Raw genomic sequence first — 26,785 nt, 5'->3', positions numbered from 1 at the left:
AATTATATTTGAACCATCTGTCAAGTTTGAACTTAACTCCAAATGCTGAATGCAGAAATTAGTTGGCATGCCAGTTGAGTTATTTTGTACAAAAAAAGGCTATAGTCTCAGTTAAATGTGAGTTTGAAATTGTTTTTCAATTTTATTTTCTAGAAAAGAAAGATGTCACGCAGAGCTTGGAAAGCTACACGGCAAAATGCCCTGGGACAATGGAAGTCATCACTCTTCCAGATGGTTTGAAGCTACCTCCTGTTCCCTTCACCAAATTGCCTATTGTGAAGTAAGACCAAAACACAATCTTTAAATTTTTCACAGTACCTGTCAAATTTTAAAGGACACTGAAAGGATGCAGTCATCTCACTTTATGCATGTGGATCACACAAACACGGAAGAATGTCAGAATGTCAAATTGTTTTGAGAAGCTCTTGATCAAAAATAGAGCCTTTGACCAGAAAATACTTTGTGGCCTTTAGTTTCAGAAAGAGAGAAGTTTTGGGTTTTTTTTGTAAGAACTGTCCTTCAACAGTTCCTTGTTCAATTGAAGGAAGCTATTTTGCTGCAGCTGAGATTTTTAGTTGAATACTTGATCATTTCAATACTGAAGGTCCACGAGTTGGATGCAGTCTCCATCCACAGAGCTTGGAACTCAGCTGGAAATGGTGCTTTTTGTACCTCTCCCTTTCCAGATGCTGCATTTCCAAGCTGGCACTGGCCTCTTTTAAATCTCAGTTCCATTCAGGCACATCATGCAGTCAGGCCAATGAATAATAGCTTGTTCAGGTTGAAGCCTGGCATGAGACATTAGAGAGAGTCAGAGAGAAGGTAGCCACTGAGTATCAATAATAGATGACTAAAAGAAAATATTTTCTTATTGAAGGAAAGATAATTCCTATTCAGAAGAAATATGCTGAATAGTGAAGAAAATGGGGCAAATGCTGATTGAATCCTCCTTCATGGGAGTCATGAATTTAGTCATAGCATCATAGAACCATGGTATAGCTAAAACTGGAGAAGACTTTGAGGTGATCAAGTCCAGCCATCAACCCAGCACCACCACCATGTTCACCATTCAACCATGTCCTCAGATGCCACATCCACACATTTTTTGAACACTTTCAGGGATGGTGACTCCACCACCTCCCTGGGCAGCCCCTTCCAATCCTTGACAACCTTTCCATGAAGAAAATTCTTCAAAGATGAAATTTAAACCCCCTTGATGCAATTTGAGGCCATTTCCTCTTATCCAGACACTTGTTACCTGGGAGAACATACTGGAAGAAGAGGCCAGTCAGAACTCTGGCAAGAGATTCCCAAGATGTCAGTGGGAAAGACTTCATGTCAATTACAATGTTTTGTACTCTGAGAGAAGGGAAAAAACATATCCACTTACATTATCAACTTGTCTGGACCTGGCTGTGCTTGGAATGTTGGGAATAGTTCCTTCTGTTTTACCATGGGGCGAGGAACCCAGCATCAGCTTTATTTAACATTTAAGAATTGCTGCTCCTCTCCTTTTCCTTCTTGTCTGTTAAAATTTCTATTAAAGCCATAATAATAAAAATTTGTGCTCCAATAAAATGTTAGTTGAATTTAGATAAAAAGGCTCTGGTTACATCTGCCCAGCAGATCTGGTGCTGTAGAGCTGCCCAGCCCATTGGGGGCCAGCTGTGCTTCTGGACTGCAGAGCTCTCTGAGCTAAATCATGCTAATTTTTGTGACATCAATTATAAATGTGTGGAAATGTCATTTTGATGAATGTTGAATAACCTCAGCTTACGATTCAATCCATGTTAGAGCCCTCTAGAAACACACATTTACTGATGGGGATGACTTCTATTTACTGTTGGCATTTCATGGTCTACGAGTTTTAATCCATTTAATGTGGGGTGCTTATTTTGGATGTGGATTTCTTAATCAAAATACTGTCAGACATGGAAATGCCACAGTGAAATAGGAACACAGTGGCAATGTTACCTTTTCTCCCCAGTACTTTGAAAGCAATAGAAGAGATTTGGCAAGGCAAAATCTTGATATTCCGTTACTCATGTTCAATATAAAATCATCATCTGGTATTTTCTCAGATAAAAAATGAACTATTCCCATTTTTATAATTTACCTATGTTAAAGGTAATTGTCTGACTAATATATTTAAAAGCAGAAAAATGTCTTTCTTTTCATCACTGCTGCTTTTAGTTGTCCTTACATACTTTCCTTACTACTTCAAATTGACTCAGTGCCATTTTTTCCCTTCCCTCTGTTTACTTAGTGTAGTGGGATTTCTTAAAAACAACAAAACTGTTTCCTTTCCCATCTAAGCAAGGTTGGTTTTAATTAACATTTTCCAAATACAGGATTTTGGTCTTCTGGGTAGCTAGTGAAATCAGTTAGTAGTTCATAATTGTCACTCATTTGCATTCAGTGGTGTCAGACCAAGGGATATGACTGAAGCTTTTCACACAAAGGAATTAAAATCTGCTCTCCTCTATTTCTGACCTGTGAGGGTACTCTGAAATGAGCTCTCTGAAATGTTTTGAGGAATATTCCTTCCACTGTCATGCATTTAGGTAAATCAGGTTATCCACTAGTATTTACATAATAACCATGAAGGAGCCAAAGCACTTTCCTCTGTATATCAAATAAAATTCCTTTTTGTTACCTCTATATCAAATTTAGTGTTTGCTTCCTCAGATAAGTATAATTTACATTTTTGCTTTAAGTTGCATTCCTATTTGTAGAAAAATTCTATCAGAAGAGGTTTTAAAGTATGAAATATCAGGGGTCTCTTACAGTTTCCTCCTTATTCCTCAGGCTCATTGTTTATGATTTTACATATGATTTTGGTGCTGACACTAAGTATCACCAATATGTAACATATAGATATGATCTATTTCTTGTTCAACCTACTTTTAGTGTTATTTAGTAATTTCTTATCAGATGTTTTGTTTCACAGAGAGAACCTGTCTGTGTAGTGTTACTCTTACAGCTTCATTATTTTTCAGCAGAAACACATTATCTTGGTTTCTTGTGTGTGTCTACTTTCTATTAGTGTGATACTGATATATCTGTTCTTTACTGTGCCGAGTTCCTGATTTGAAGTAATTAGGTGTCCTACAGGTTTACAGAATGCTGTTGATTTTACTGAATATCCACCAATTTATTGCTTGTTCTTCTGCCCAAAATGTAGTCTTTACTTTCCCCTGAGCATTGGAAGAGCACTGATTTCCCTGCATGGCATTGTAGGGAATTGGGTCTAGCAGGGATGCAATCTAATAAATCATTTGTTTTCTATTTTTAATTGCTTTCTGATTGTTTAACAAGCCCACTCAACGTTCTGGGACATTTTCTTCTTTCCAGCAGCAACTCTGCATATTCACTGTATTGAAATCAGCTTTATTCACTGTGGAGAAGTTTCTTTCTTTGTGTTGCCCAGTGAAATCTTGTCTAGTTTGGGTTTCTGGTTTGGGATTCTAGTTTGGGTTTAAGTTAAATATTTGGCTGCTCTCTGCACTGGAGTTGTGGTTCAGTCTGTACTCAAAAATTAATAGCTGGATTTCAAATCACTGTTCTGGCTAGTTTTGGTTTTGTTGATTTCTAAAGAAGATTTTTTCCTTTTGTTATTTGTGTTCTGAGAGCTTTCTGAAACTGCTGTTTCCTTGGGTTTGTGTTATTTCCTTTTTTTATTGTAAATGTTTGCTTCAAGTGTTCCATTTCAGGTATTTTATTCTCAGACTGATATTTCATGTTTATCAGTTCTTTTTTTAACACAGTCACCTGTTACAAAATAGAATAAATGAAATAATTAGAGATTACTTTTACTCAACAGATCTGTGAAGCTCTTGAACCTCCCAACCAGTCTCCGACCTCACAAAATGAAAAGTTTACTTGGTCAGAATGTGTCAACCAAAAGCCCATTCATATATTCTCCAATTATTGCACACAGTCGTGGGGAAGAAAGAAACAAGAAAATAGGTAAGGATAATTTACAGTATTTTCTGTTATTTTATTAAATTAGAGTCTTCTGTGGTCAAGGAAAGCAAACCTGAACATTGCTGTCTTTCATTTGAGATAATCAGTTTTTTACTCTGAAGTCCTGAAGGAGCAAATATTTTTTTCTCTGGGGCACAGTTTCATATTCAAAAGAGGAATAAAGTCTCATAGATGGTAATACTGATTTTTCAAGAAGAGATAAACTAGTTTTATTTCCTTCTCAAACAAAAGAGAATTGAGGGAAAAATTAGTTCTGACATGCTCTGCTTGGCAGCCACCACAGTTTCAGTGCCCTGAGGAAAATGCACTGTTGTGGTTTTTCCATTTCCTATTCTGATTTAACATAAACTCAGAGTGATGAACTGTCTGATTGGTCCCTTTTACTCAAGGACAGGTCAGCCAAGAAAAAGTTTTTAAACCCTATTAGGAATATCAGTAATTTTCCTTTTATAAAGATTATAAAGCCTTTCTGTGCAGTAATTATGCCATTGGAAAAAGATTAGAAGTTTAAATCCTGGATTAAGTTACAAATAGTGGTAGTTCTTTTTGTGGCTTTTGTGCCTTTCACGTGCGTGATAATTTTTACCAGAGGCATCAGTGTCAGCATAAAAAAAGATTTGTGCGACTGTGGAACAGAACTGATTGTAAAAGCTTCAGAAATTTGCAGGATATTTTATCTTAACTTGGCTCCTTGTTCATCTGGACTGTGCCTGCCTGCAGGCAGTTCTCCGAGAATCTTTGTGGTTTCCTCTTTCCAACAAAAACTTTCCAACAAAAACTGTGGTTTCCTCTTTCCAACAAAAACAAGACCTGGTTATGACTAAGGTGAAATCCCTCACCCTGAGAAGAACATGCACATTTTCCAGTTGGGTTTATGGTGATGTGTATTTTCAATGAACAGCTGAAACAGGAACAGTTGGGATGTGCAGAGCAGGGATGATGATCTGGCAGTTTGGATGCACTTGGCTCAGTGTGACTTTGCTGCAGCACTACTTTGATTTCCAAAGAGAAAGGATAAGAAATGAAAAAAAGATTAAGAAGAATTAGTTAAAGGACAAATTGAAAAAATGTGCACGTAGGGGAACATCTTAAAGTGCTCTCTTGATTTTTCTTAATAATTCATTGAAAGTTTAATTACTGTTAAATTTTCAACATTTAATCTCTTAGCTGTACTGTGTCTTTTTTTTTTAAATTTAAATAAAACCTTATTCCCAGTTTTGTCACATAATTGTATAAAGCAGTATTCTCATTCCTTGATGGATACAAAAGGAACTTGCATTTTTGAACTGGTTAGGATTTGTTTCAGTGCTTTGTGTACCGTAGGAGATTTACATTTTACAGTGAACATTCTTCTTTTAGGTTTTTATTTAGCCTAAGGAGATGTCTGATTACTTCTGATCCTGTACAACATTTGTCTTTTGAAGTATATAAACATTGCAGTCACTGCTAAAAGCCTCTAATGTTTCAAAGTTTAGCAAACAAAAGAAAATACAAAATAAAAGCAGATACTTCTTTTGAAAGAAGCTGAGAAATTTATTAACTTCGAAATTAATGAGAGTATTTTAATTGCATGTATTTAACATTAATTAAAAACAACAATAACAAATGAACTGTTTTTCTTACATGGAGATAGTACTCCATATTTTGGTTAAATTATTGTTTTACAGCAAAGGAAATGAAGCACTGCTGACAAACCAAAGGGAAACAAAACCCTTTTAGAAAGTCTTGAAATGTTTTCAGCTTTCAACTTGATAAGCTTTTCTGATTGGAAACAATAACAGGGATAATTACATTGTAGTTAAATTGCTTTAATAGCGTGCTAGTCATAAAAAATAAACCTCCTGATTTTTGACATGAAGTGTTTTGTTGGTTTTGAGTGCTGATAGTCTAAAGCAGCAAGAATATATACCATAGTTCTGTTAGTAAATCCACCAGCTCTGTCATACCTCTATTAGCTGATACAAATATAGCTCATTTTACCTTTCCTTTCAAAACCTTTTCCCCCAAGGAACAATTCTGTAGCACTGCCCTGGCACATTTTTCACAGGGGATTTCAATCTCATCTCAAAAAACCTCCATTGATTCAGACTCCACCATGTCCCTGGGGAGGTTTGTTCCACTGAATCACTGTTCTTACTGAAACAAAAAAAAAAAAATTAGTAAGAAAATAAAACCTGTTTCAGTACAACTGGTGTCTGTTACTCTTGGTCCTCTTGCTGTGCTCCTTGTGAGGAAAGAGCTTCTGTTGTCTTTATGCAGCCCTTGAAGTTCTGGAATACTGTGATGATCTTGCCCCTGAGCCTTCTCTTCACCCCAGAGAGGACATCTCACTCTGTACTCCTTCCTCATCAGGGAGGTTCTCCAGTCCTTCACCACCTTTGTGGTGCTCCTTGGGATCCTCTCCAGTCTGTCTGTGTCCCTCCCAGCTGTGGGGACCACAGCTGGGCACAGCTGTGCCTGAGAAGCCCAGGGTGGAGTAGAGTGGTCATCTCCCTGTCTCTGCAGTGGAGAAGCAGATGGACTCAGAACCCAAAGCAGATGGACTCAGAGCCCAGCAGAGTGATGAGTGGAGGGATTGTCAGTCAGGGGTGTGTTACAGGTGACGGATGGAACCTGCACGTACCAGGAGGAGCTCTGTGGATGCGTGGCTTCGAGGTTGTTGTCAATGGAAAAAATGTGGGTTTTTTGACCATCTGTCAACACTTGGCTGACCTGATGGGATGAGCCTTTCTCAGATGGAAAAGAAGTTCTAGCACAGGAGCAATGGGGCTTGCTGACAGAGCTTTGAACTAGCTTGGAAGGGGGAAAGGGAGAAAAGTAGGCTCTCCAGTGATGAACAGTGGGATTTTGTGCCAAACCTTGAGGATCCCGATGAGATCCCACAATCTGCTTTACCAGGTGTTGGCCACAAGATACCACACCTGAAATGTTTCTACCCCGATGCCCACAGCATGAGGAACAAACACCAGCTGGAAGCTTTGGCCCAGTCCCTGAGGTTTGACATCATTGGCATAAGTGAAACGTGGTGGGATGAGTCCTGGGCCTGTTGAGGAGCCCTGTTGGGTGGTTGTGCTTTCAGAACAGACATTCCTCAGTGTGGTGATTGTTAGAATGTGGAGATTCAGGACTGCAGTGCTGCTGTGCTACTGCAGGTGCCTCTGCTGCTGTAGCAAACCACAATGGTTAACTCTGTACCTGTGCAGAGCAGTCACTGGCTGGTTTGGGGGCTGCAGAATGCACAAGCCATCATGGACACTAATAAGCAATTAAATATGGGATGTAGAGAACATCTCATACCACTGTGAACGTGAATGTTTTGTTTTAATCAACAGTTTTGCTTTTCAGGTTTCACAGTAATATCACCCATTAACATCTGTGGATGTATGTGTTTAATTTCCACTAGCATTAATTTGAGTTAAACATTTGCATTAAGTAAATCTCCCTTGAGCTCTCTAATATTGCCTGCAAAATGTAATCAGAAAGTAAATGATTGTGAATGTACAATTAGAGTACAGATTGCTTCAACTGTGCATTAAAGTCTTAATATTGATTATCTAGGTTTTTTACTGGACATGTCCTAATATCCCAGTAAAAAAATTGTTAGCAATGTATGTTAAAATCATTGGGTAAACTAGGAAGAACTAACCTATGTATGCTATAATTTAGCTTATAATAATGATTTATTTAACAAATGTAATTAAACCACCTTTTGTTTACTTGGACTACAGATCCTCAGCTTGCAGGGAGAATCTTGCCACATTAGTTTAAAGTCTGCACTCCAGGTGCATGTGGTTCACTGTGAGAAATTTGGAAGGTACAAACTTGAGGGCTGAAAAGGTTATGAAGTGGTGATATAAAATAATCTTTTTGCATTGAACAATTGCTCAAAATTTGCATCTCTGCTGCTGACCTCCATAATCTCCCACAGAACCATAGAATTCCAGAATGGTTTGGGCTGGAAGGGACCTTGAAGCTCATCCAGTTCCAGCCTCGCCTTCCATGGGCAGAAACACCTTCCACTAGTCCAGCCTCATCTCCCTAAATTATAAAACTCAAAAAAAAAAAATTAAAATTGGCAGAGTGAAATATCTTTAAAGTTGACCCGTCTCTTGTGCTAAGATAGAAACTGCAAGTACATCTTTTTACCTGGCCCACTTTACTTCACTGTCTCTTTACGTACTCAATTTAATCAGCTGTGTCTGAATGAGGACTTGTGATTTCCTTCTTGCTGTTGTGTTCATTTCTTACCTGGTTGATTCTTCTCCAGGTCTCCAATATCAAGGCCATGTGTGCTCTACATAACTCCAAGTATGGAAAGCTTTAAGTGTTGAACATGAAGGATGTGTTGAAGTCGTGTTTTGAATTGCTGCCTGAGTTAATTTTGCCAGTGAAGCACTGGGTCTTTAGAGCACTCTTGCTGTGTTAATGAACATTTCCAGTCCCTTCACCTATTGCTTTGCCTGGGATTTACAGCTTCTGTCACACAATGCTCTTGTGCAGTACTTGGGCTGTGAAGATTATAGAGATATATTAGGTATTATAGCAATCTGACAGCTCAACTGCTAGGAGTTTTTTTATAACCCTATGATTAGGTAATTCCTGCCTTAATTTTGTGATTATTCCTTGCAGACTTCCAGTGGGTCCAGGGAGATGTGTGTGAAGTTCAGTTGATGGTGTACAACCCTATGCCTTTTGAGCTCCGAGTAGAAAACATGGTATGCATCTTTCCAAATCTTCTCTTTCTGCTATTTTTTTGAAGAAAAATCACATTTGGACTTTCAAATACTTTTTTTTAATAAATATTCTTTAAAGATGGTTTAAGCCAGCATAACCTCAGTTTAACGGTGTGGTGTTATCAATTTTCTCATATTTTTGGTGATGAGGTATTGAAAAGAAAAATCTCTGCAACTCAGAGTGTTTAAATGCTTTACTGGCACTGACCCATAAATCATTCTGTACATTTCTGCATGGAGTAAAACTCCTGCTACATGATGTACATAGACTGGTTTTCACGTAATAATTATACCCAAAACCTAATAATTATTGTACCTTTGCTAATGTTGTTTAAAAGTCTGTATTCATCCTTGCTTTTCAAATTCCCATTCTGACCACAATTTAAAAACCTGATGAACTAAAATAGTTAGATCTGAGAAGCTTTGGGTTTTAATAAAAGCTTCAGCTCACGGATTTGTTGTTCCCAGTGATTTATGTTATTTAAAAACACTCTAATGTCAGATGATCAGAAGGGAGTGAAAAAAAAGGCCAAACCACTGGAGAAAAATGTGAGGTTAGAAGGATCAAGCCCAAGCTCTCTACTATTTCAGCTGGCTGTTTGCAGTGTATTCTGAAAAAAAGGAAATTGTGTTTTTTTTTTTTTTCTTTCTGTATTCCAGCTAACAGGATTTTTAAAAATTGTTATCCATTTAAAGGTTAAAAGATCTGTAACTACCAGGCCAACTTAATGTACACCCAGTCCTAATCAAGCATTTTTCTTTATGTTCAATATTTTTTACCTTTAGTATTGCTTTAAATATAAATCACATCTCTTAGTGCCCTTTGTTCTGTCAAGCTAATTGAATCAGTGTACATCTATTTGCTCATGATTTTTGTTTGGGTTTTGTTTTTATTGATATGTCTACTGCAATGTCTAGTCAAGCAAGTTGACCTAAATTACTGATAATAAACCACATATAATAAAGTGCTTTTCCATGGGAAGTGAACGTGCCCAAAGATTTTGTTTTTATAGCACAATAAAATTAATTCTTGGAAGCTAACATGCTGCTTTCTCCAGCAGCATTTTCTCTCACCCTCACAGAAGTATTCAAATTTTTTAGGGATTGACAGAAAAAGTAGTTGTAAAGCTGCACATCAGAAGGGTCTCTGTGGGAATCAATTGATTAAGAACATTTTGATTTACGGTCTAATTTGTATTGTGTAAGTAAGGATGTCATTTTATATATAAAAAACTTGGAAAATTTCTTAATGAGGAAATTCCTTCTGAGTGCTTACATGCACTCAAGAATTCAGAATGCAGTTATTTGTGTAGATCTGCCCAACATCCATTCCCTGAGCAAATTAATTGTAGTAGCACCAATACTTCTCTTTACTGTTGTTGTGATAAAGTTCTGTCTTGGAATTACCACTGAATTCCAGTTCCAGTGGAAAGCACGAGAGGAATTAATTTGCCAACCAGATGCAAATCATTGAAGAGATTAATACAGCTCTTTAGTCAGTGCTGTGAGAAATTCTGCTCCTCACTAATGTGGCCTCACTTGGAGAAATTGGTTGATTTTGGTAGATTTGTATCTTTATCAAGACTGCAGCAAGTTGAGGAAAGTGCTTGTTCCCCTTGATTTGGAATTTTAGAGACAATTTCTTTGGAACTGAGGCCAGTTTGGAGCTCCCCAAATGATAAAAACACTGACATCTGTTCAGCTTGTAGAGGAGAAGAATATTGGGATGATTCCTCCTGCGCTGCTCAATCCCAAAATGGGAAAGTGCAGCAAAACCACAGCTGGGCTCATCCCAGAGGTGCCCAGCTAAGAGAGAGTCAGGGAATGAGCTGCAGCCTTGGGAAACTTCCCTCCTTAATAAAAACTCCCTTTTCCCAGGCAGGAGGGGGAGCATACACTGGGAATGCTTGTCCAGAAAGAACCTGAGATTCTCATCTTTAGAAATCTTTAAAACTGGAGTGAACAGGATGTGAGAAACCTAAACTACCACCAAAGCTAGCCCTGCTTTGAGCACGGGGCTGAACAAGATGACCTCCACAATTTCTTTCCAACCGAAGTTGTTGATTTTCCAGTCTCATCTGTGAACTTTCTGGAATGTGGGAATAGGCATTACTTTATCATAAGAATAAACTCCTCTGTTTTCATTTTAATAATTCAGAGTGCTGGTTAATATTTTAAAATGGTGTGTTTTATTATTAACATGTACTCATGCCTGCAGTCCCCATACCCTTTCCTTGGCTGATTTCTCATCACGTATCACATCCTTTCAGATTATTTACTCTCAGTGACTCAGTTTCATAGCAAGTGTATCCTTTTCTGTCATTTAGTGGCAGTTTCAACTTGTTTTTCCCACAACTTTTTTCCTCCTGCCTGACTCAGCACCTCACCTTTTCAAGATCATTCAGGCTTACTGCCAGTCATCTTTTGAGTTCTCCATTGCTTGGTTTAATTTTCCTTTGTCCTTTCCCTGCTCCACCATTAACCACTATATAACTGTACTGAAATCTACAGTCTTATTTTTTTTTTTTTTTTAATTTTTCCCTTTCCCTCAATTTAGATTTATTGTTCTGTTATATTCCTCATTTCACGTTAAATGAAACCCAAGCTTTTGCCGTGGTACTTTTCCTACTGTGTCTTTCTGTTTGTTGAATTTCTGTTGTGATGGTAAACAAGTTAGCATTGAGCACAGGTTGTTAAGGAGAATGATTCCCCATGGAAAGGCTTCCTGAGCTTTTTCATTAATTGAAGTGTTAATGCTGAGTCCATGTAGGTTAATTGAGGTGTGCTTAAGTAAAAGGCATTGAATTTCTAGACTTGATGTGAGACTGTGGACACAAGACTTTGATTAGTGTTGCTCTGATGATAAACTCGGAACTATTGATTTTCTTTGTTATTTTATTTTATTGTTCTCAAGGATGTTAGCCCATTTTTGTTGTTTTTATTGTTAATTTCCTGTAATGAATATTCCTGATTTGGGAGTCTGAATAGGTACCTATTCTTCATTCCTGCCCCATTTCTGTGTTCATTTTCTGTCTTTTTCTATTTCATGGTTCTGTTTTGTCCATACAGTTAGAAGGCTGGTCCAATGAAAAGTGCAGCAGTGTTTGTAAAACGACAGATGAAAATGTTCAATAATGGAGCATGGAAGTGTTTAGCTTCCACAATTGTGTGAGTCAATAAAGTGAAATAGGAGAGATCTTGGGGTTGATCAGAACAAATGCTTTAATAAAACTCAGCAGGTACCTTAAACCAGCAGAATGAGAGACAAAAATCAGCCTAACCAGAACCAGGCTGGGATGGTTAGACAGAATATTCTTGCCATGCTGCTGCTGGGGTGCAGGTCACCTGGAGATGGGGTGTTCAGCTGCACAACTGTGCCACCACTTCACCTTTTCTGCCAGGAATGTTGATTTCTGTACAGCATTGTTCAGGTCTGTGAGTGATGGCCTCCAGCCCTTTTGCAGTTTGTTCTGATGTTACTGCTGTTACTGAAGTTTTCTGTGCAGGAAAAAATGATCTTCACCTTTCAGGCCTTCCAAAATGATCCAGAAATTCTGGGAAATCTCCAGTGGATTTATTTTGTATCTTAAGACAAACGCTCAAAGCAGCAAACCACAGTACAGTCTGGGGAGATTTACTACTAAAATACATATGAAGAAGCAGCACAAAATGTTAAGTTCTCTAAGATTTTAACTAGTTTTTCCTCTTTTCTTATCAAGTTTCCTAATAAAAGCAAAAAAAAAAAAAAAAAAAAGCTGAGAAATTCTGAGGTCATGTTATATATTGAGGGAAAGCATTTTCTCTTCTCTTACTGTGGAAAATACAGCCATGATTCCAAGAAAGCTACAAGATCTACAGACAGTGTAAACTGCATTTAATAAATAAATATCAAGAAACAAAAAAATGCTACCCCCTAACCCATGAGAATATTATAATTTATAATACTTAGTCATTAAATTAAGTATTTGTTCTGTGGTTCTCCTTCTGTTTGGGACCTGTATTTATTTGAATGCAATCAGGTGTGGTATTTTGATTAATGATGCTTTAAGAATGGTCATTGCTTTTATTTTCTTTTTTTTTTTAACTTGAAAATTGTGCTATTAGTCAAGAGCTCTCTGTTGATGTTTAGAAACAGCATCTAAAATTTTGATAAATCTGAATGTATGATCAGTCCCACAGCTTTGCTTATGATGGTTTAAGGTGTTTCCATGAACTTCTCTTTCCTGAGGTCACATCTTTTGCTGTTTCTGCTGTCTTGAGAGAATATTTAATTACTGCTACACTACCTTTAGTGGAGAATGTTTTAGTCAAGAATATACACAGAAAGGTGAAGGGGAAAAAGAATAAAAATGATTGTGTTTGGTGTTTTTGTAGGTCTGCCTGAAATAATAACATTAGAAATAGTAGGGAAAATTTCCTTTAAAATAAATATTTGACAGTTTTTGTGTAAGGTATTTGACAACATGGTATACAAGTATGTTCAGCATGGAAAGTAACTTTGAAGGTCATGTTACTTTAAAAAAAGAATGATTGCAGTTTGGGATTGGTAAGTAAAGCCTAAAAAAAGCAGTTACATACTCCTGTTATTTTAACAGCATCCCCAAATGCTGCCATTTACATGCAAGTTGTTTTGTTCCTCTAAAACTAAAATGAGATTTGAAGTGATTGAAAGACATGCTGTGATAAAAGCATACATACATCCTCTCTAAGACAATTTAAATTGTTTTAGAAGAATACAAAGAAATGTAAACTTTTTTTGTGTGTGCATGACTCATAAATTCCCTGGAGGAAACCTTGGATTTGGATGATGTGTTCCTGTAGGTTCAGAAAGAGAAATGATTACCAAGCGGTGACTAAATGATTACTAAATATTACTGCTTGAAATAAAGTAATAATAACTCTCAAGAAAAGAAATCTAACACATTTCCCTACTTTTGGTGGTGTGGCTGAAATTTTTTAGTTAATGTGAGAGTACTTCAGCCTTGGTTAGGTTTTCACTGTAAAACTGCAAATCTTCAGGCACCAGAGGGCAATGTTGGGCAAATATTGCAGAACTGTGCAATTCAGCAAATTGTGCTCTTGGAATCGTCTTTCAGACATTCTAAGATATGTCAGTGTCTTTTAAAACTCACTTGTGTGGCCTAAGTTTTAAGGGTAAGTATCTTGATTTCAATTTATGTCTGGAAATCTGAAGTCTAGTTGATTTTTATATTGATTTTTTTTTCCCCATTTTGATGAGTTTTAATGTTTGCTTAATGTCTTTACTTTTCAAAACTTGGAAGTTTTACTGAACAGTAGAACTCTGAAGGGGAGGGAATTGACTGCTGCTTTCTTGGTTTTGTATTTGTGCACTCGAAGCACTTCAATTTCTAGTCCAGGCACAGTGTGTGCTTAGTGCAGGTGTTCTGGCATTTAAGTTGTGCTTTTTCTCTAAAAAATCCCTCTGTTTTCAAGGTTTGCATTACATATTAGAGAATATTTAGCGGTCCCTGTCCCTAATAAATAAACAAAAAATGTTTTTTTTATTTACATTTGCTACAGCTGATAGTAAACAAGACACTGGAGGGTTTGTGGGGTTTTTATCACTGATTTTGCAGGACTTGGAAGTCCTTGGATGAAAGTTTTTAGTTGAGATGAATCCTGAATAATTCAAATGTATTTGAATATTAGGCCAAGTGATGGATCAGTGATTTTGAGACTAAAATAAAGTTTAAAAGCCTTCTGTACCAGTTTTAAAAGTGAGTTCTGGAGAGTGTATGGGGTCAGCTTTTGTTTGTGTTCTAAGGTTTGCTTCAGCCAAAGCAAAAGTAGCAGAATTGTGGTGAAAACTGAGGCTACATCAGTGTTAAAGAGAGAACGTTCATCCCATTTCTGTGGGGTGAATCCCACTGGAAGGATTAATGTGGGAATCAAAGAGTCTCAGTGCTCTGATACACTGGGTGGCGAATATACAGAGAGACAAAGTTAGGTTTTACTTGTGTTTTTGTGGATGGTTTCTTAACAGCTGAAGTCTGCATGTGAAATGGGAGGAAAACAAAAATTCAGTAGAAATGAGGGTGTGACAGAGTATTTACTTACAACTCAAGTACAATGGTGAAATGGAATTTTGTGCAGTCTCAAGGACAGAGTTCTCTAATGCAGCTTTGGGTGAATTAGGTGTTGTCTCAAGAGTGTCAAGTCTACAAAGAAGTAATTCCTAGAACAGAGATTTTACAGATTTTGGATATGTTATGTGTTTTTCTGTGGCTCAAACTGTGAGTTTTTTCATCTCTCTTCACAATTTTCATCTCTCTTCACAAAAGTGTGTTCCTCTTCAACAGGCTTCTCAGTTCTCTTTAAGCATCCACACAGAGTTAAGATTTAATCCACTTGTGCTTTCATTGATGGAGGTCTTTGTAGCATCTTTATTCAAAAATAAAAGTAAATATGTGTATAGAAAAACAACGGGCAGCTTGGATTTATATGCTTTCCAAAATCAAGTTTACTTTTAACAGCACATTCTATGCTCAAGCATCTTCAATTCATTAACCAAGCTTAAAGAAAACCCCCAGTCTACTAAGAACAGTAATGCCATACTCAGAAATTTCTTCAATGATTTTTTTTTTCTGCTTCACTTCTCATTTTGTTCCATGTTTTAAATTTAGAATGCTAAAAGATTTCTCTGACACTAAGGGAGTAACTGCAGGCATTTAGGCTTGAGAGGATCAGTTCAGCAAAATGAATGCATTATTCCAACTCACTGAAATATTTAGGTTGGATGGTTAAGCTAGACTTGCCCTGTTATCTGCAAATACAAAATTTTTTTTTTCCTCTTAGAAAACATATTTTGGTCAGGTAATTAAAGGTAAGCAAGATCTGTGATTGATGTTTGATTTCCACTATCTATCAAATATTCACATTAAAGTCACAGGTACAATTAAATGTAGGTACAAAACAGCACCATGCTGATGAGATCTGTGATTTTTTTTTACTGTGCTTGGGTATAAATTTTTATTAGTTTTTCATACATCATTCCCAGCTTAGTTCCTGGAACACATTTCCATGTTGAATACAAATCCTGCTGTAAGTGTGGATGCACACTGCAACTCAAACCCCAGAATAACTGCCATGAGTAAATTGGAATAAATCATAAAAGTTTGGCTGATGTAATGCATGGAATTAAAATATAAGTATGTAGCATCAAAGTGTAAGTGTATATCATAAATGTATTTATCTGTATAATGTGTTTTTTCAGGGTCTCTTGACAACTGGAGTAGAGTTTGAATCTCTCCCTGCTGCCCTTTCCCTCCCTGCAGAATCTGGGCTCTATCCCGTGACTCTGGTTGGTGTTCCCCAAACCACAGGGCAGATCACTGTCAATGGTAAGGGATGGCTCCACTCACTCCTTGTTGGCAGAACAACCTGAGTTTTACACCCCTGTGGGTTGCATGGCTTTGTTTGCCACGTGTGTGCTCACAATTCTGAATTCTCCTCGGTAAGTAAAAGTAAAAAGGAACACAGGGAATCTGTTCCCTGCACCAGGCTTCATTAAAAACAGCCTGATGAATCACTTGGCTGCAGCAGCAGTAACGAGCACATTCTTGGAGTATCTCATGTGTGAGAGGAAGAGGATAATGAACTCCAGCTCCCCTTTATTAATGCTTTCATTTGGAAAGCTTCTGAGGAGGATTACTTGAACTTTTTTTCTTAAAAATGCAGAAGATAATCTTGCAGGCTTTTTTTCCCCCTTAATTAATCGTGTTCATGTAAGATTACAGAAATTTTTGCAGATTGCTTCCGTGGAAACAATTTAGCCAGGGTGTATGGCCTGTTGCAGTCAAGATATCATTTCATTAATAAGCCTAAATAAAACTGTGTTTGTAGTAAGGAAGAAAATTAAAGAGCTTTTACAAAAGGCTAGCAGACCTAGAAAAGGAGGCATATGTGGAAAATATGGATTCAACATGTAGTAGGAGTGAATCATCTTACCAAATCACATTTTTAACTATGTCTTCCTGGAATGCAAAGTTAGGATACAGGGTAAGAACCATTTCGATAAAGCTAAGCTCTAAAAGAAGATGGTTTTGAACTTGAAGAAATTGTTCTTGCTGAGTTTTTCTTAAGTGCTTTTGTGTCTGCTCATAAAACAATTTTTCATGTGATTTTTTTTTTTCTCAGAAACTATTTCAGTAAATACAGAATAGCATCAGAGCATTCAGAACATTTGTACTGTAGTTGTCTCCTTTTGAGTTCCACATACTAAAAATGTATTGCAAGTAGAGGAGTTGATTTCTGTACTTGGCAGTTTTCTGTGTGTCAATGTATCAAATTTTCCTTCAGTTATAGATATTGCCTGGTAAGGAATCAGTGGAGAGGTATTTTTCTACTAAATTGAACTTTCAGAAGTTGTAGTCTTTCATGGCAGCTGTTTGTGTTTATGCATGCATATTTTTTCCATTAATAATTTCCTTTAGGATTCTTTTATCCTTCTGGATGTAGTTGAGATTCTTTCTGTAAACATTTTTCTGAGGAAATAGGGAATGCATGTTGAAGGTTGACATGTTTTACGTGTCCCAGGGAATTTGGTGACAGGTATAAAATGATGTCCATGCTATGACTTGTGATGTTGATCTTGTAAGGAATTCTGCAGAAGTTACTGTAATGCATTGTAGAAATCAGAAGCTCTTTACAATTTCTTTTATTTTACATGCCACAGATGCAGAGGTGAACATTGTACATTGTCAGGTAGTTATAAATGTTGTTATTTCAGGGGTTTCAAAGTCCTGTACATATTATGTGTCCTGAGAAGATTCTCCTGTAGAGAAGGTGGTGGTTTGGATACTTTTAGACCTGCCAGAAAACAGTACAATTCACAACATAACTGGTGTTTTCATCTAAAACTCAGGTTATCATACTTCCGTTTTTGGAGTCTTCAGTGATTGCCTTCTAGACAGTCTGCCAGGTGTGAAGACCAGTGGCTGCACTGTTGAAGTCATTCCAGCTTTGCCAAGGCTGCAGATCAGCACCTCCCTTCCAAGGTGAAAAATTAAATTAAGTTATGATTTTACTCGGTCATATACAAATGTTAGTCACATGCTGAATAAAAGCCTTTCCACCTGAGTGTATAATCAATGCTTGAGTAAAACAGGACATATCCTAAATCTGCATTATTTACTTTAGAATACAAACCTGAGATTCTTGCTTTACTGCTTGAAACCATGGAATTTCACAGAAACGTGCAGAAATAATATTGCAATATTTTTTGTGCTCAAAACTTTGGTTTTGGGCAAAGAGGGATGTATCAAGCCAAGAATTCACTGTTTATATCTTAACAGTCAAGTCCAGGTATGACTGTCAACTCAGATCAATTATCACAGAAGAAAGAAAAAAAATAAGAGAGAAAAATATACAGAAGAAGAATTACTAATAGTACATTTATACAGTAACTGAAAACATAATTTGTTTTGCTTTTTAGAATGCTATTCCATTATACTTTTGTCTCAATATGAGGGGGAAAAAGAAATTCCTTCTTCCCTTTCACTCCACATGCTCAAATTTCAGAGCCCTGAAATGCTAACAGTACATGGCAGCACATTCTGAATGAACAAAAAATACTCAAAGTCCTCGTCACAGATCTGTTCTGAAAGACTGAAATCTGCTCCTGTTTGTGGAGGCTGCTTGTCTTGTGGTAAGGAAGGACAGGATCAAAGGGAAGGATGGCAGGAATACCTGCAAAAAGAAGTGGAATTATTGATCATTAATCTCAGTAACTTCTGTCCTTGTATCCTTGATGCCTTCTGACTACTCTGCATTAGCACAGAGAGTGCAGTTGGGAATGGAACCTCTGCCCATCTGTCTTGGTCTGCAACCTCCTTCCCTCATTCATGCTCCAAAGAGTTCATCTCTACGCATTGTTTCACCTCTTACACTGGGAATTTTTTCCCTGGATCCACTGCTGTGAGGTTTATGCCCTGCACTGTCCATTAAACCTGCTCCTTGTAGTGACCTGCTGTCACCGTCATATCTTCTGGAAAAATCCCTTGCCCAAGATTTTGCTCCTGGGAAGCTGAGAAACCTCAGAGAAAAATGAAAACAATAATGATCTGATTTGCTTCTCCTGTGTTTTGCTGCTCTGGAATGTGTTTGGACATCGTTTACCAACAGCTGCTTGTTTCATTGGTTTCATGTGAATTGTTTTAACTTAATCGCCAATCACGGCCAAGCTGTGTCGAGGCTCTGGAGAGAGTCACGAGTCTTCTTTATTATCTTCTTTATTATCTTTTTAGCCTTCTGTCTGTATCCTTTCTGTATTCTTTAGTATAGTTTAGTTTAGTTTTCTGTAATATAATATAGTATCATAAGTGATAAATTAGCCTTCTAAGAACATGGAGTCAGATTCATCATTCCTTCCTTTGTCTGGCAACTCCACAAATATGACAACCTGCTCTGGATCTTTTCTTTTTCCTTTCCCCTTCCTTACAGTTTTTGCAGGTAGTTTAACAAGTTTTCAGTTAGAATATGCATTCCATATTGCTTGAAATCTGACTTGTCTTATGTATAAATTATTAATTTTGGTGCTCAATGGTTCTAAAAATGGGAATGGAGAATGTTATTTAGTGTCTTCTGAGTAGTTTCTGAGTCTTCCAAAAATAGTGAATAGAGTAACCAGGACAGGTTTTTAACATTTTCATCATAATAATTTGTTTGTCACATTTTGTAGGTCTGCTCATACACTTCAGCCTTCTTCAGGGGATGAAATCTCCACTAATGTGTCTGTCCAGCTGTACAATGGAGAGACCCAGCAGCTCATCATTAAATTAGAAAATATTGGAACAGAACCTTTGGAGAAACTGGAGGTGACAGCAAAAACAGTCAACACCAAGGGTGTGTATGCTGATTTATATTTGGTAATAATCATGCTGACTTCTCTGTTGAAAGGGAGATTATTTGTGTTATACTTCTTTTAGATCAGTTTAGAATAAATATCACAGTCCCCATTACAGAGCTGAAATGATTCAGTTTGATTTTATTGTAGGAATATAGAAATGAAAGAGAATGTGAGGAAATGTAGAAAGATGAAGGAAATTGTAGAACCATTTCTGTGTTAAAGGGTCACCTGCATTTTAAAAATTTAGATTCAATTTCAGTGTTACTTGGGGAAAAAATCCCGAGGCAATTACTGGTAAAGAGGAAGAATCTTGGGTCTAAATTATTTTCTCCTTGTGTCTAAATATGCTGATTAGTTCATTAAATAAATTACTATTAGCAGTAATGTTGTCCTACTTGAGGGAGTGGAAGTAAATAAGCCTGTTTCTATCTTACTCAGTGAGCAGTAAGAAAAAAAATGGTGAGAAGACTTTCGAAGACAAGGCAATAAATAAAATAAGCTATTGTGAGTTACAAGAATAATTGAAGCTCTGGATGAAATACAGCACATCCCCTGTGTGCACTTAATTCTCTTGAAATGCTCTGTCCATGTTAGTATTAAAAAGTGGTCTGATAGGTGAATCCTGATTTTGTTTTGTGATTTTTTTTTTTGGTTTGTCCTCTGAGGGATTGTTATGAAAATTATCTTAACAGAAGCACTGCAGGTGACAAGCACATAATCTTTACAGACAGCAGAAATACCTTATTTTATTGCAGGTTTTATTCTGTCAGTGCCAGAGCATTAAAATGCAGTGTGATACCTTGTGATTTCTGTTCATTTCAGTACTCAAGCTCGTGATTTTTTATAACAGAGTATCCCCTTCTCCACAACCTCAGAGAATAGGAGCTGCCAATCATCTCAAAATAGATTTTTGGTCTGAGATTTGTTACCAGGAATAATTTTAGGAGCTGAAACTTATGATGACATACTCAGAACCCCATCCAGCCTGGCCTTGAGCACTTCCAGGTATGGGGCAGTCACAGCTTCTCTGGGAAACATCTGCCAGGGCCTCACCACCCTCACAGTAAAGAATTTCTTCCCAATACTTAAGCTAAACTTATCTTCTGTCAGTTTGAAGCCATTCCCTCTTGTTCTGTCACTACATGCCATGTCCAAAGTCCCTCTCCAGCTCTCTTGGAGCTCCTTTAGGCACTGGACAGGGCTTTAAGATCCACCCAGAGCCTTCTCTTCCCCAGGATGAACAGCCCCAGCTCTCTCAGTCTTCATAGCAGAGGTGCTATGATCAACTTAGTGGCTTCCTCTGGACTTTTTCCAACAGTTCTTTCTTGTGTTGGAGGTGGACCTTTGGCCTTTTTTTCATGGGCTCTCTTCCATTTTAGTTATGACCCTAAATTGATGCAAATGCATGAGCCTGGGCTGACAGTTCAGTGAGATGGGATTCTGGTGACCAATAGGGAACCATTCTGACCGCCAGAATCCCATCTCACTGGACTTTGTAATGTCAACACTGACATTTGTAATGTCAGCAGCTCCTTTTGGTCAGTGAATACATGCATGGAACTCATGGGGCTAGGACATTAAACCATCTCTAACAGCCACACAAACTCTTGGTCTTACAAGCTGAGAGCATATGCAGGTGTCCATAGTGTGTTAAGAAGTTGTCCCGTGGTTGTTCTGTACTACTCCTCACTGAAATGTGCCTGTTCAAACTGCTCAAAAAGTCTCTTTGAGAGCTGGTGGTCATCACCTTCATGTGCCTGACCACAGCTTGCCAGTCAGCTCAGGAGCCCATGAGAAGCTTTGGCCAATTACAGCCAAACACAAAGAGCTTTCAGTCATCTTTTGTTAAACCAAATTTCCTTTGGTTCTTTTTGTCTTGGAAGTTGCTTGTGAATCTCTTGCAGCTGCTGCCTGCCTGACCCATTTCCCTACTTTCTATTTCTGGAGCCACAGCTTTTAGCACAGATGAGTGCTGCAAATGGCAAACATTCTCTTTTTTACTGTTGTTGGATTTATAGCCAGTCACTGTCCTTGAGGAAGCCAGCTCCTCTGGCATTGCTGTGAGTGGTGTCATGTTAATGAGAACCTCTGGAGGTAAGAATTTCATACTTGCTTTCCCTTACTTCTCTTCTGTCGCCATCAGGTGCAGCTCTTTGGGTTTTCTGCTCTGGCCCTCAGATAAATAAGAGCTTGCAGCTCCTCCTGTGCAATTCATGAAGGACATCCCAGGGTTCTGAGTCCTTCAGCAGCCCTGTGTTATGGAACAGCTCCCGAGGCAGATCAGCAAGAGGGACTTGTCATGCTGCCACAACAGACGTGCCTGTCATGGCTTTCAGTGTCTCACTGCACCCCTGAGCCAGGCTGGGGCATCTGTAGGTTGGACATCACATGGTCCATGCTGTCAGGGTCAGCTCCGTGTCACCTTACACTGTCCCTCACCGGGTCAGACAGTTTAATCCTTTTTTTGGAAAGATGACCTGTGCAGAGCTGGATGCTTTCCCTTTGGCTCCAGTCAGCTTTTTTTAAAGGCTTGCTGTGTCTCAGATAAGGGAGTGCAGTCCAAAGGCTTTGATGAACCAACTATTTTGATCCACTGTGGGGGAAAATACAACCCTGGTGTTTTCACCAGGGTTGAAGACTTGAGAAGAGCACACTTGGCAATCTTAGCATGAGTGGTGAGCCCAGCTACACACATGAAATGAACCTGGATGAAGCAAAATCCTCACTTATCTTTCCTAGAAATGAAAGACCTCAGGAATTTAAATGTAGAGAAACAGGTTCACCTGTCCAGCTGCATTCTTCCCCTGGCCTTTGAACACATCTGCCAGACCACAAATGAAGAATCTCCTGCGGTTCAGGAAGAACTGTGAATATCCAGGACTAAATCTATTTAGCTATTTTGCTAAAGAAAACTTGGTAAATTCTTTCAAATTGGAGTTGAGTTATTGTAGTGGGTTGACCCTGGCTGGATGCCAGACACCGTCAAAGCTGCTCTGTCACTCCCCTCCACAAATGGCCAGAGAGAAGAAAATGCAATGAAAGTCTCATGGGTTAAGGACCAGGAGAGATCACTCACTGATCACTGTCACAGGCAAAACAGACTCACCTTGGGGATATTAATTGAATTTTATTGCTAACAAAATTGGACAGGATAATAAGAAATAAAATATATCTTGAAAACACCTCCCCCCCACTCCTCCCTCTTTCCCAGGTTTTCCACCCTCTCCCACAGTGGCACAGGGAGGGAGATGGGGGTTGCATTGGTCTTGCTGTTGTTCAGGGAGAGGAGCCCTTCCTCTGGCTCCCCTGGGCTGCAGGGGAATCTCAGCTCTGGCACCTGGAGCATCTCCTGCCCCTCCTTCTGCACTGACCTCTGGTGTCTGCAGAGTTGTTCCTCTCACATATTCTCACTCTGCTCTGAACACAATTGGTCCTGTTCAATAACTTCGTTCCTTCCTAAATGTGTTATGCCATTTGAAAGAGCATAACAAGTCCTGCAGGTTCATTTCTATCCACCAGGTCTAGGAGAAGTTAAAATGTATGAATGCCAATGCCTGTGCATTTAGAACTGATAGTTATTTTGAGTATATAAAATAAACTATAGCAAAAAGACAGATTTACCAGAAGATTTAAGATTTAAAAGAATTGAGGTTCTTGTATTGTCAGAAGACTTTTCTGTCTTTTCTTTATGCAAAATGTCAGTGTGGACTTTTTCTTTGGCAGACCTTAAAATCTGTTAAAAGTTAGAGTGGCCTAGGATGACCCAAAGTTAGTTTCTGGGTAAGCTTTTACATGTTATTTGTCAGGATTTTAGTGATTTAGTACCCAGTACAATAAAACAGGTTGCTATTTGCAACTCCTGACAACAGTTGCTTGTAACTTAAGACGTTTGCTAAACACAGATTTTGGCCTTGAGAAAGAGCTGAATGCAGATTTGCCCCAGTTCAGCCTTCCACTGAACTTGAGAGGTCTGAAGCCAGAGTGTAATTCACTGTAATACTGATTACTGAACAAGGTCAACATGGTTAAACTCTAACCAAGTGTCAGATAAATATAAATTAGCTGTTTCTCCCCATCTACAGCTTAACTTTTAGCTCAAGCATTTAGATCTTGTGTTGTGATTACTGGTGTTAATTAGAGAGTATCTGCAAGGGCTGTTCTCACTTCAAAAGTCTTTTCACTTGTAATGTCTTCAAATAGATCTCTTAATGAAAACACATTTTGGAAAAAGTTTGGTGCTTCACTGCTTGAGATGTGTCCTTCTTTGCTTACACTGAGGGAAAACACTCCTTGAGCATATTGGATTTTTACTTAAAAGGAAAAGGGGAAAGAGATTGCCATACTTATTAACTTCCCTTTTCTCTTGAAAGTAGAAGAAAATGATCAGAATTGTGATATGGTTCCAGCTAAATTATTAGGTGAGGTGGAAGTGAGTTTAAGGAAATAATTTTTGGGAGGATTTTTTTATTTTTACCTTGTCATTTTTTTTTTTATAAAGAAATCTGTACTATTGATTTGATGGGGAAATACACAAGACAACATCTGGTGCTCTGTGAGAAGAATATCTTTCAGGCAAAGCTTTTATTGTTTAGGTGAAAGTTAATGGAAAAAAATATTCTCTTTGTTTTCTTTTTTTTCCTAGAAAGGGAAAGCAAAGGTTCCTGTTCAAATCAACATGATTTGGACATAATCTGGAATTCTGATTGCTGCTTTGGAAAGATCCTTTATTCCAGGTTGTAGTAGTTGAGGCAGTCTGCCCACCCTGTTCCCTCACATGTGGATCTTAGAGGGTGGTTTTGTGAGGGTTCTGAAATCACAGCAGGTTTTAATTACCTTGCTCTTGCCAAGTCGCCTGGGAGGATGCAGAGATGAGCTGTGGGACTTTCAGGGGTCCCTGTTACGCAAAGCTGTGCTCAAAAGGCCTTTAAATGAGCTTTTAGAAGAAGGCTCCAATATACTTTGGAGATAACATTCATTGCTTAATAAATCAATAAATATATCTTTAGGGCTCTCCCAGCCAAACCATCATGCTTATTTATTGTACCAATAGACTTTCTTGTAGTATTTAGCACTGTCTGGTCTTGCATATGGGAATGAATTTATGGATGGGGCGGGTTGACCCTGGCCAGAACTGAAGACCCAGTGTAGATGAACAGTAAATTCTGGGGTTTTACCCCCCCTTGTATAATTTTCTGGCATGTCAGGCTTATGAGGGAGGACTTAATAATTACAGATCCCTTATATCAAGTGGACAAATGACAAATAATTTATTAAACAAATTTTCTTTGGTCATCAACTAATCCTGTCTGGCATCCTTAATGATTGGATCTTTTAAAAAGCTGCTTCTCAGCTCTAAGAAAGGACTTTATAAAATGATGAAAGCCAGTACTCTTCTTAGCCTTCTCTATTGCTCAGTAAATAACTGAAGAATGATGTTACAGCTGTTTCAGAATTTCAGCTGATTAAGTTTGGGTTATTTTGATGAAAAGTGCTCTGCGTTCATGTGACACCTCCTGAGCTGAACTGTGTAGGATTCAAAACTGTATGAACATTTAGAACCCCTGCAGGCTATATTTAAAGTTTATATTTAATGCTGCCTATTGTGCAGGGTTTGTTTTTTTTTTCCTGGTAGTGATCATCTTCACTTAAATTCATATTTTGATCTCTGTGATCTGTGTGATTCCAGGTCAGTGTCAGTACCCAGTAACTTCTCTATCTTTCTAGTGCTACATTAATTTTAATACATTAATTCTGAATATTTTAGATTTTAAACAGGACCTGACAGATTGGTTAGTACTCTCTACAGCAGTTCAAAACTGAAACTTCCTTAATGCAGGGCTTATGCTTATGAAATATTTACTTATTTTGATACAGAGAAGCTGTATGGAGATTTCTTGAGTTGGAATCTAGAAGACACCCTCTGCCAGTTTCCTCTAAAACCTGGAAAGATTGCAACATTTGTTGTAAACATTAAAGTGAAGCTGGACTTTTCTTGCCAAGAAAACCTTCTGCAGGATCTCAGTGATGGTGAGTTTTTCATTTCTCCTTGCTTAGGAGGATTGCATGTGCTGCTGGAAACACTTTGCTAATTGCTGTGCCCTTTGTGTTAAACTGATTTGTGATGTGGCTGCATGTTTGGGTATTTGTGTCTTGTAAAGCAAAGTTAACCCTTGGCTGAGCTCTGCAGATTGAAGGGTGAATTTTTGAGAGAGTTGTGGGCATGAGAGTCTGGCCCAGCTTCCCCATCATGAGACCTTGCCCTGTTGTCTTTTAAAATATTTTTGACCATGGTTTTGAGGTATCGTTTTATATCCGTACCTTATGAGGGTAAAGAAAAAGAATTCACAAATATTAGTAGGGTTTAAAGAATAATAGCATTGAGTTGATAATTTAATTTTCCAGGATTGCAGAATTCTGAATAATTGCTGAGTGAATTTTGCCTAAAGTGACAGATTGAGATTTAAGGCAGAATCCCCCTAATATTTGTACTGCAGAGAAACTGCCATGTGTTTAAACTTATTTTGAATAAAAGGAAGCCACAGTGTTTGCTTCTGTTAGAATTATTTGGAATTGCAAGTACCAGATACTTGTAATAAGGATTTCCTTTTTATAATAAACACACAGTCTTTCTGGAGTAATTACTCTACTCTGTATTTTTTCGTTTGTCTGATATGTTTGTGCTGATTAAATTACCTTGATAAAACAAGATGGTCCTGTATTAAAAACTCTCTGATATTTGGATTTTTTCCCAGGATCCACTTGCAGATATGCATTACCTTTATAAGTAATGTTTCAGTACAGAAGAATACAACAAAATTACATGCAGAGCTTATTCAGTTTGAATAGGAATGATTTCTGTGAGTTACCTTGCAAATGCATTTAGACAAAAATTATAGTAGTTAGCAATGATTGAAAGATTTTGGTTTTGAAATCCCCGTAATGTAAAATATAAAGATACTTAAAAAATATTTTAGAACTTTACTGCACAAACCCTACAGTGTTGCTACACTACAGTTCAATTTAGAGCTTTTGGAAAATGCTGATAGTGAAGGAAGAGCACACCCTGACATTGTGAAGACACAGGCGCCAGGGAATTGAGACTTTGAGAAATTCCCCTTGATAGCAAGTGAAATGTCATAGTAAATATGTGTGTATAGATATATATGCACACATATATATGGAAAGTTTCCTTCATTTG

General features: G+C 37.8%; 1 protein-coding gene across 12 annotated transcripts in view; it reads left to right on the top strand.

The window, feature by feature from the left end:
• Positions 1-26,785, top strand: part of TRAPPC9 (trafficking protein particle complex 9) — a 450,420-nt gene that overhangs the window by 44,271 nt on the left and 379,364 nt on the right. For all 12 annotated transcript variants that reach the window (XM_038162115.1, XM_038162165.1, XM_038162154.1 and 9 more), the window contains 7 exons: positions 154-280; positions 3,824-3,969; positions 8,617-8,702; positions 15,955-16,081; positions 17,605-17,737; positions 19,420-19,583; positions 25,462-25,614. In XM_038162115.1, coding sequence (XP_038018043.1) covers positions 154-280; positions 3,824-3,969; positions 8,617-8,702; positions 15,955-16,081; positions 17,605-17,737; positions 19,420-19,583; positions 25,462-25,614 — 936 coding nt within the window. The remainder of the gene's footprint in view (positions 1-153; positions 281-3,823; positions 3,970-8,616; positions 8,703-15,954; positions 16,082-17,604; positions 17,738-19,419; positions 19,584-25,461; positions 25,615-26,785) is intronic.

Source organism: Motacilla alba, chromosome 2, assembly GCF_015832195.1.
Source record: "Motacilla alba alba isolate MOTALB_02 chromosome 2, Motacilla_alba_V1.0_pri, whole genome shotgun sequence".
Classification (NCBI taxonomy): Eukaryota; Metazoa; Chordata; class Aves; order Passeriformes; family Motacillidae; genus Motacilla; species Motacilla alba.
This window is presented reverse-complemented; position numbering and strand designations above follow the sequence as displayed.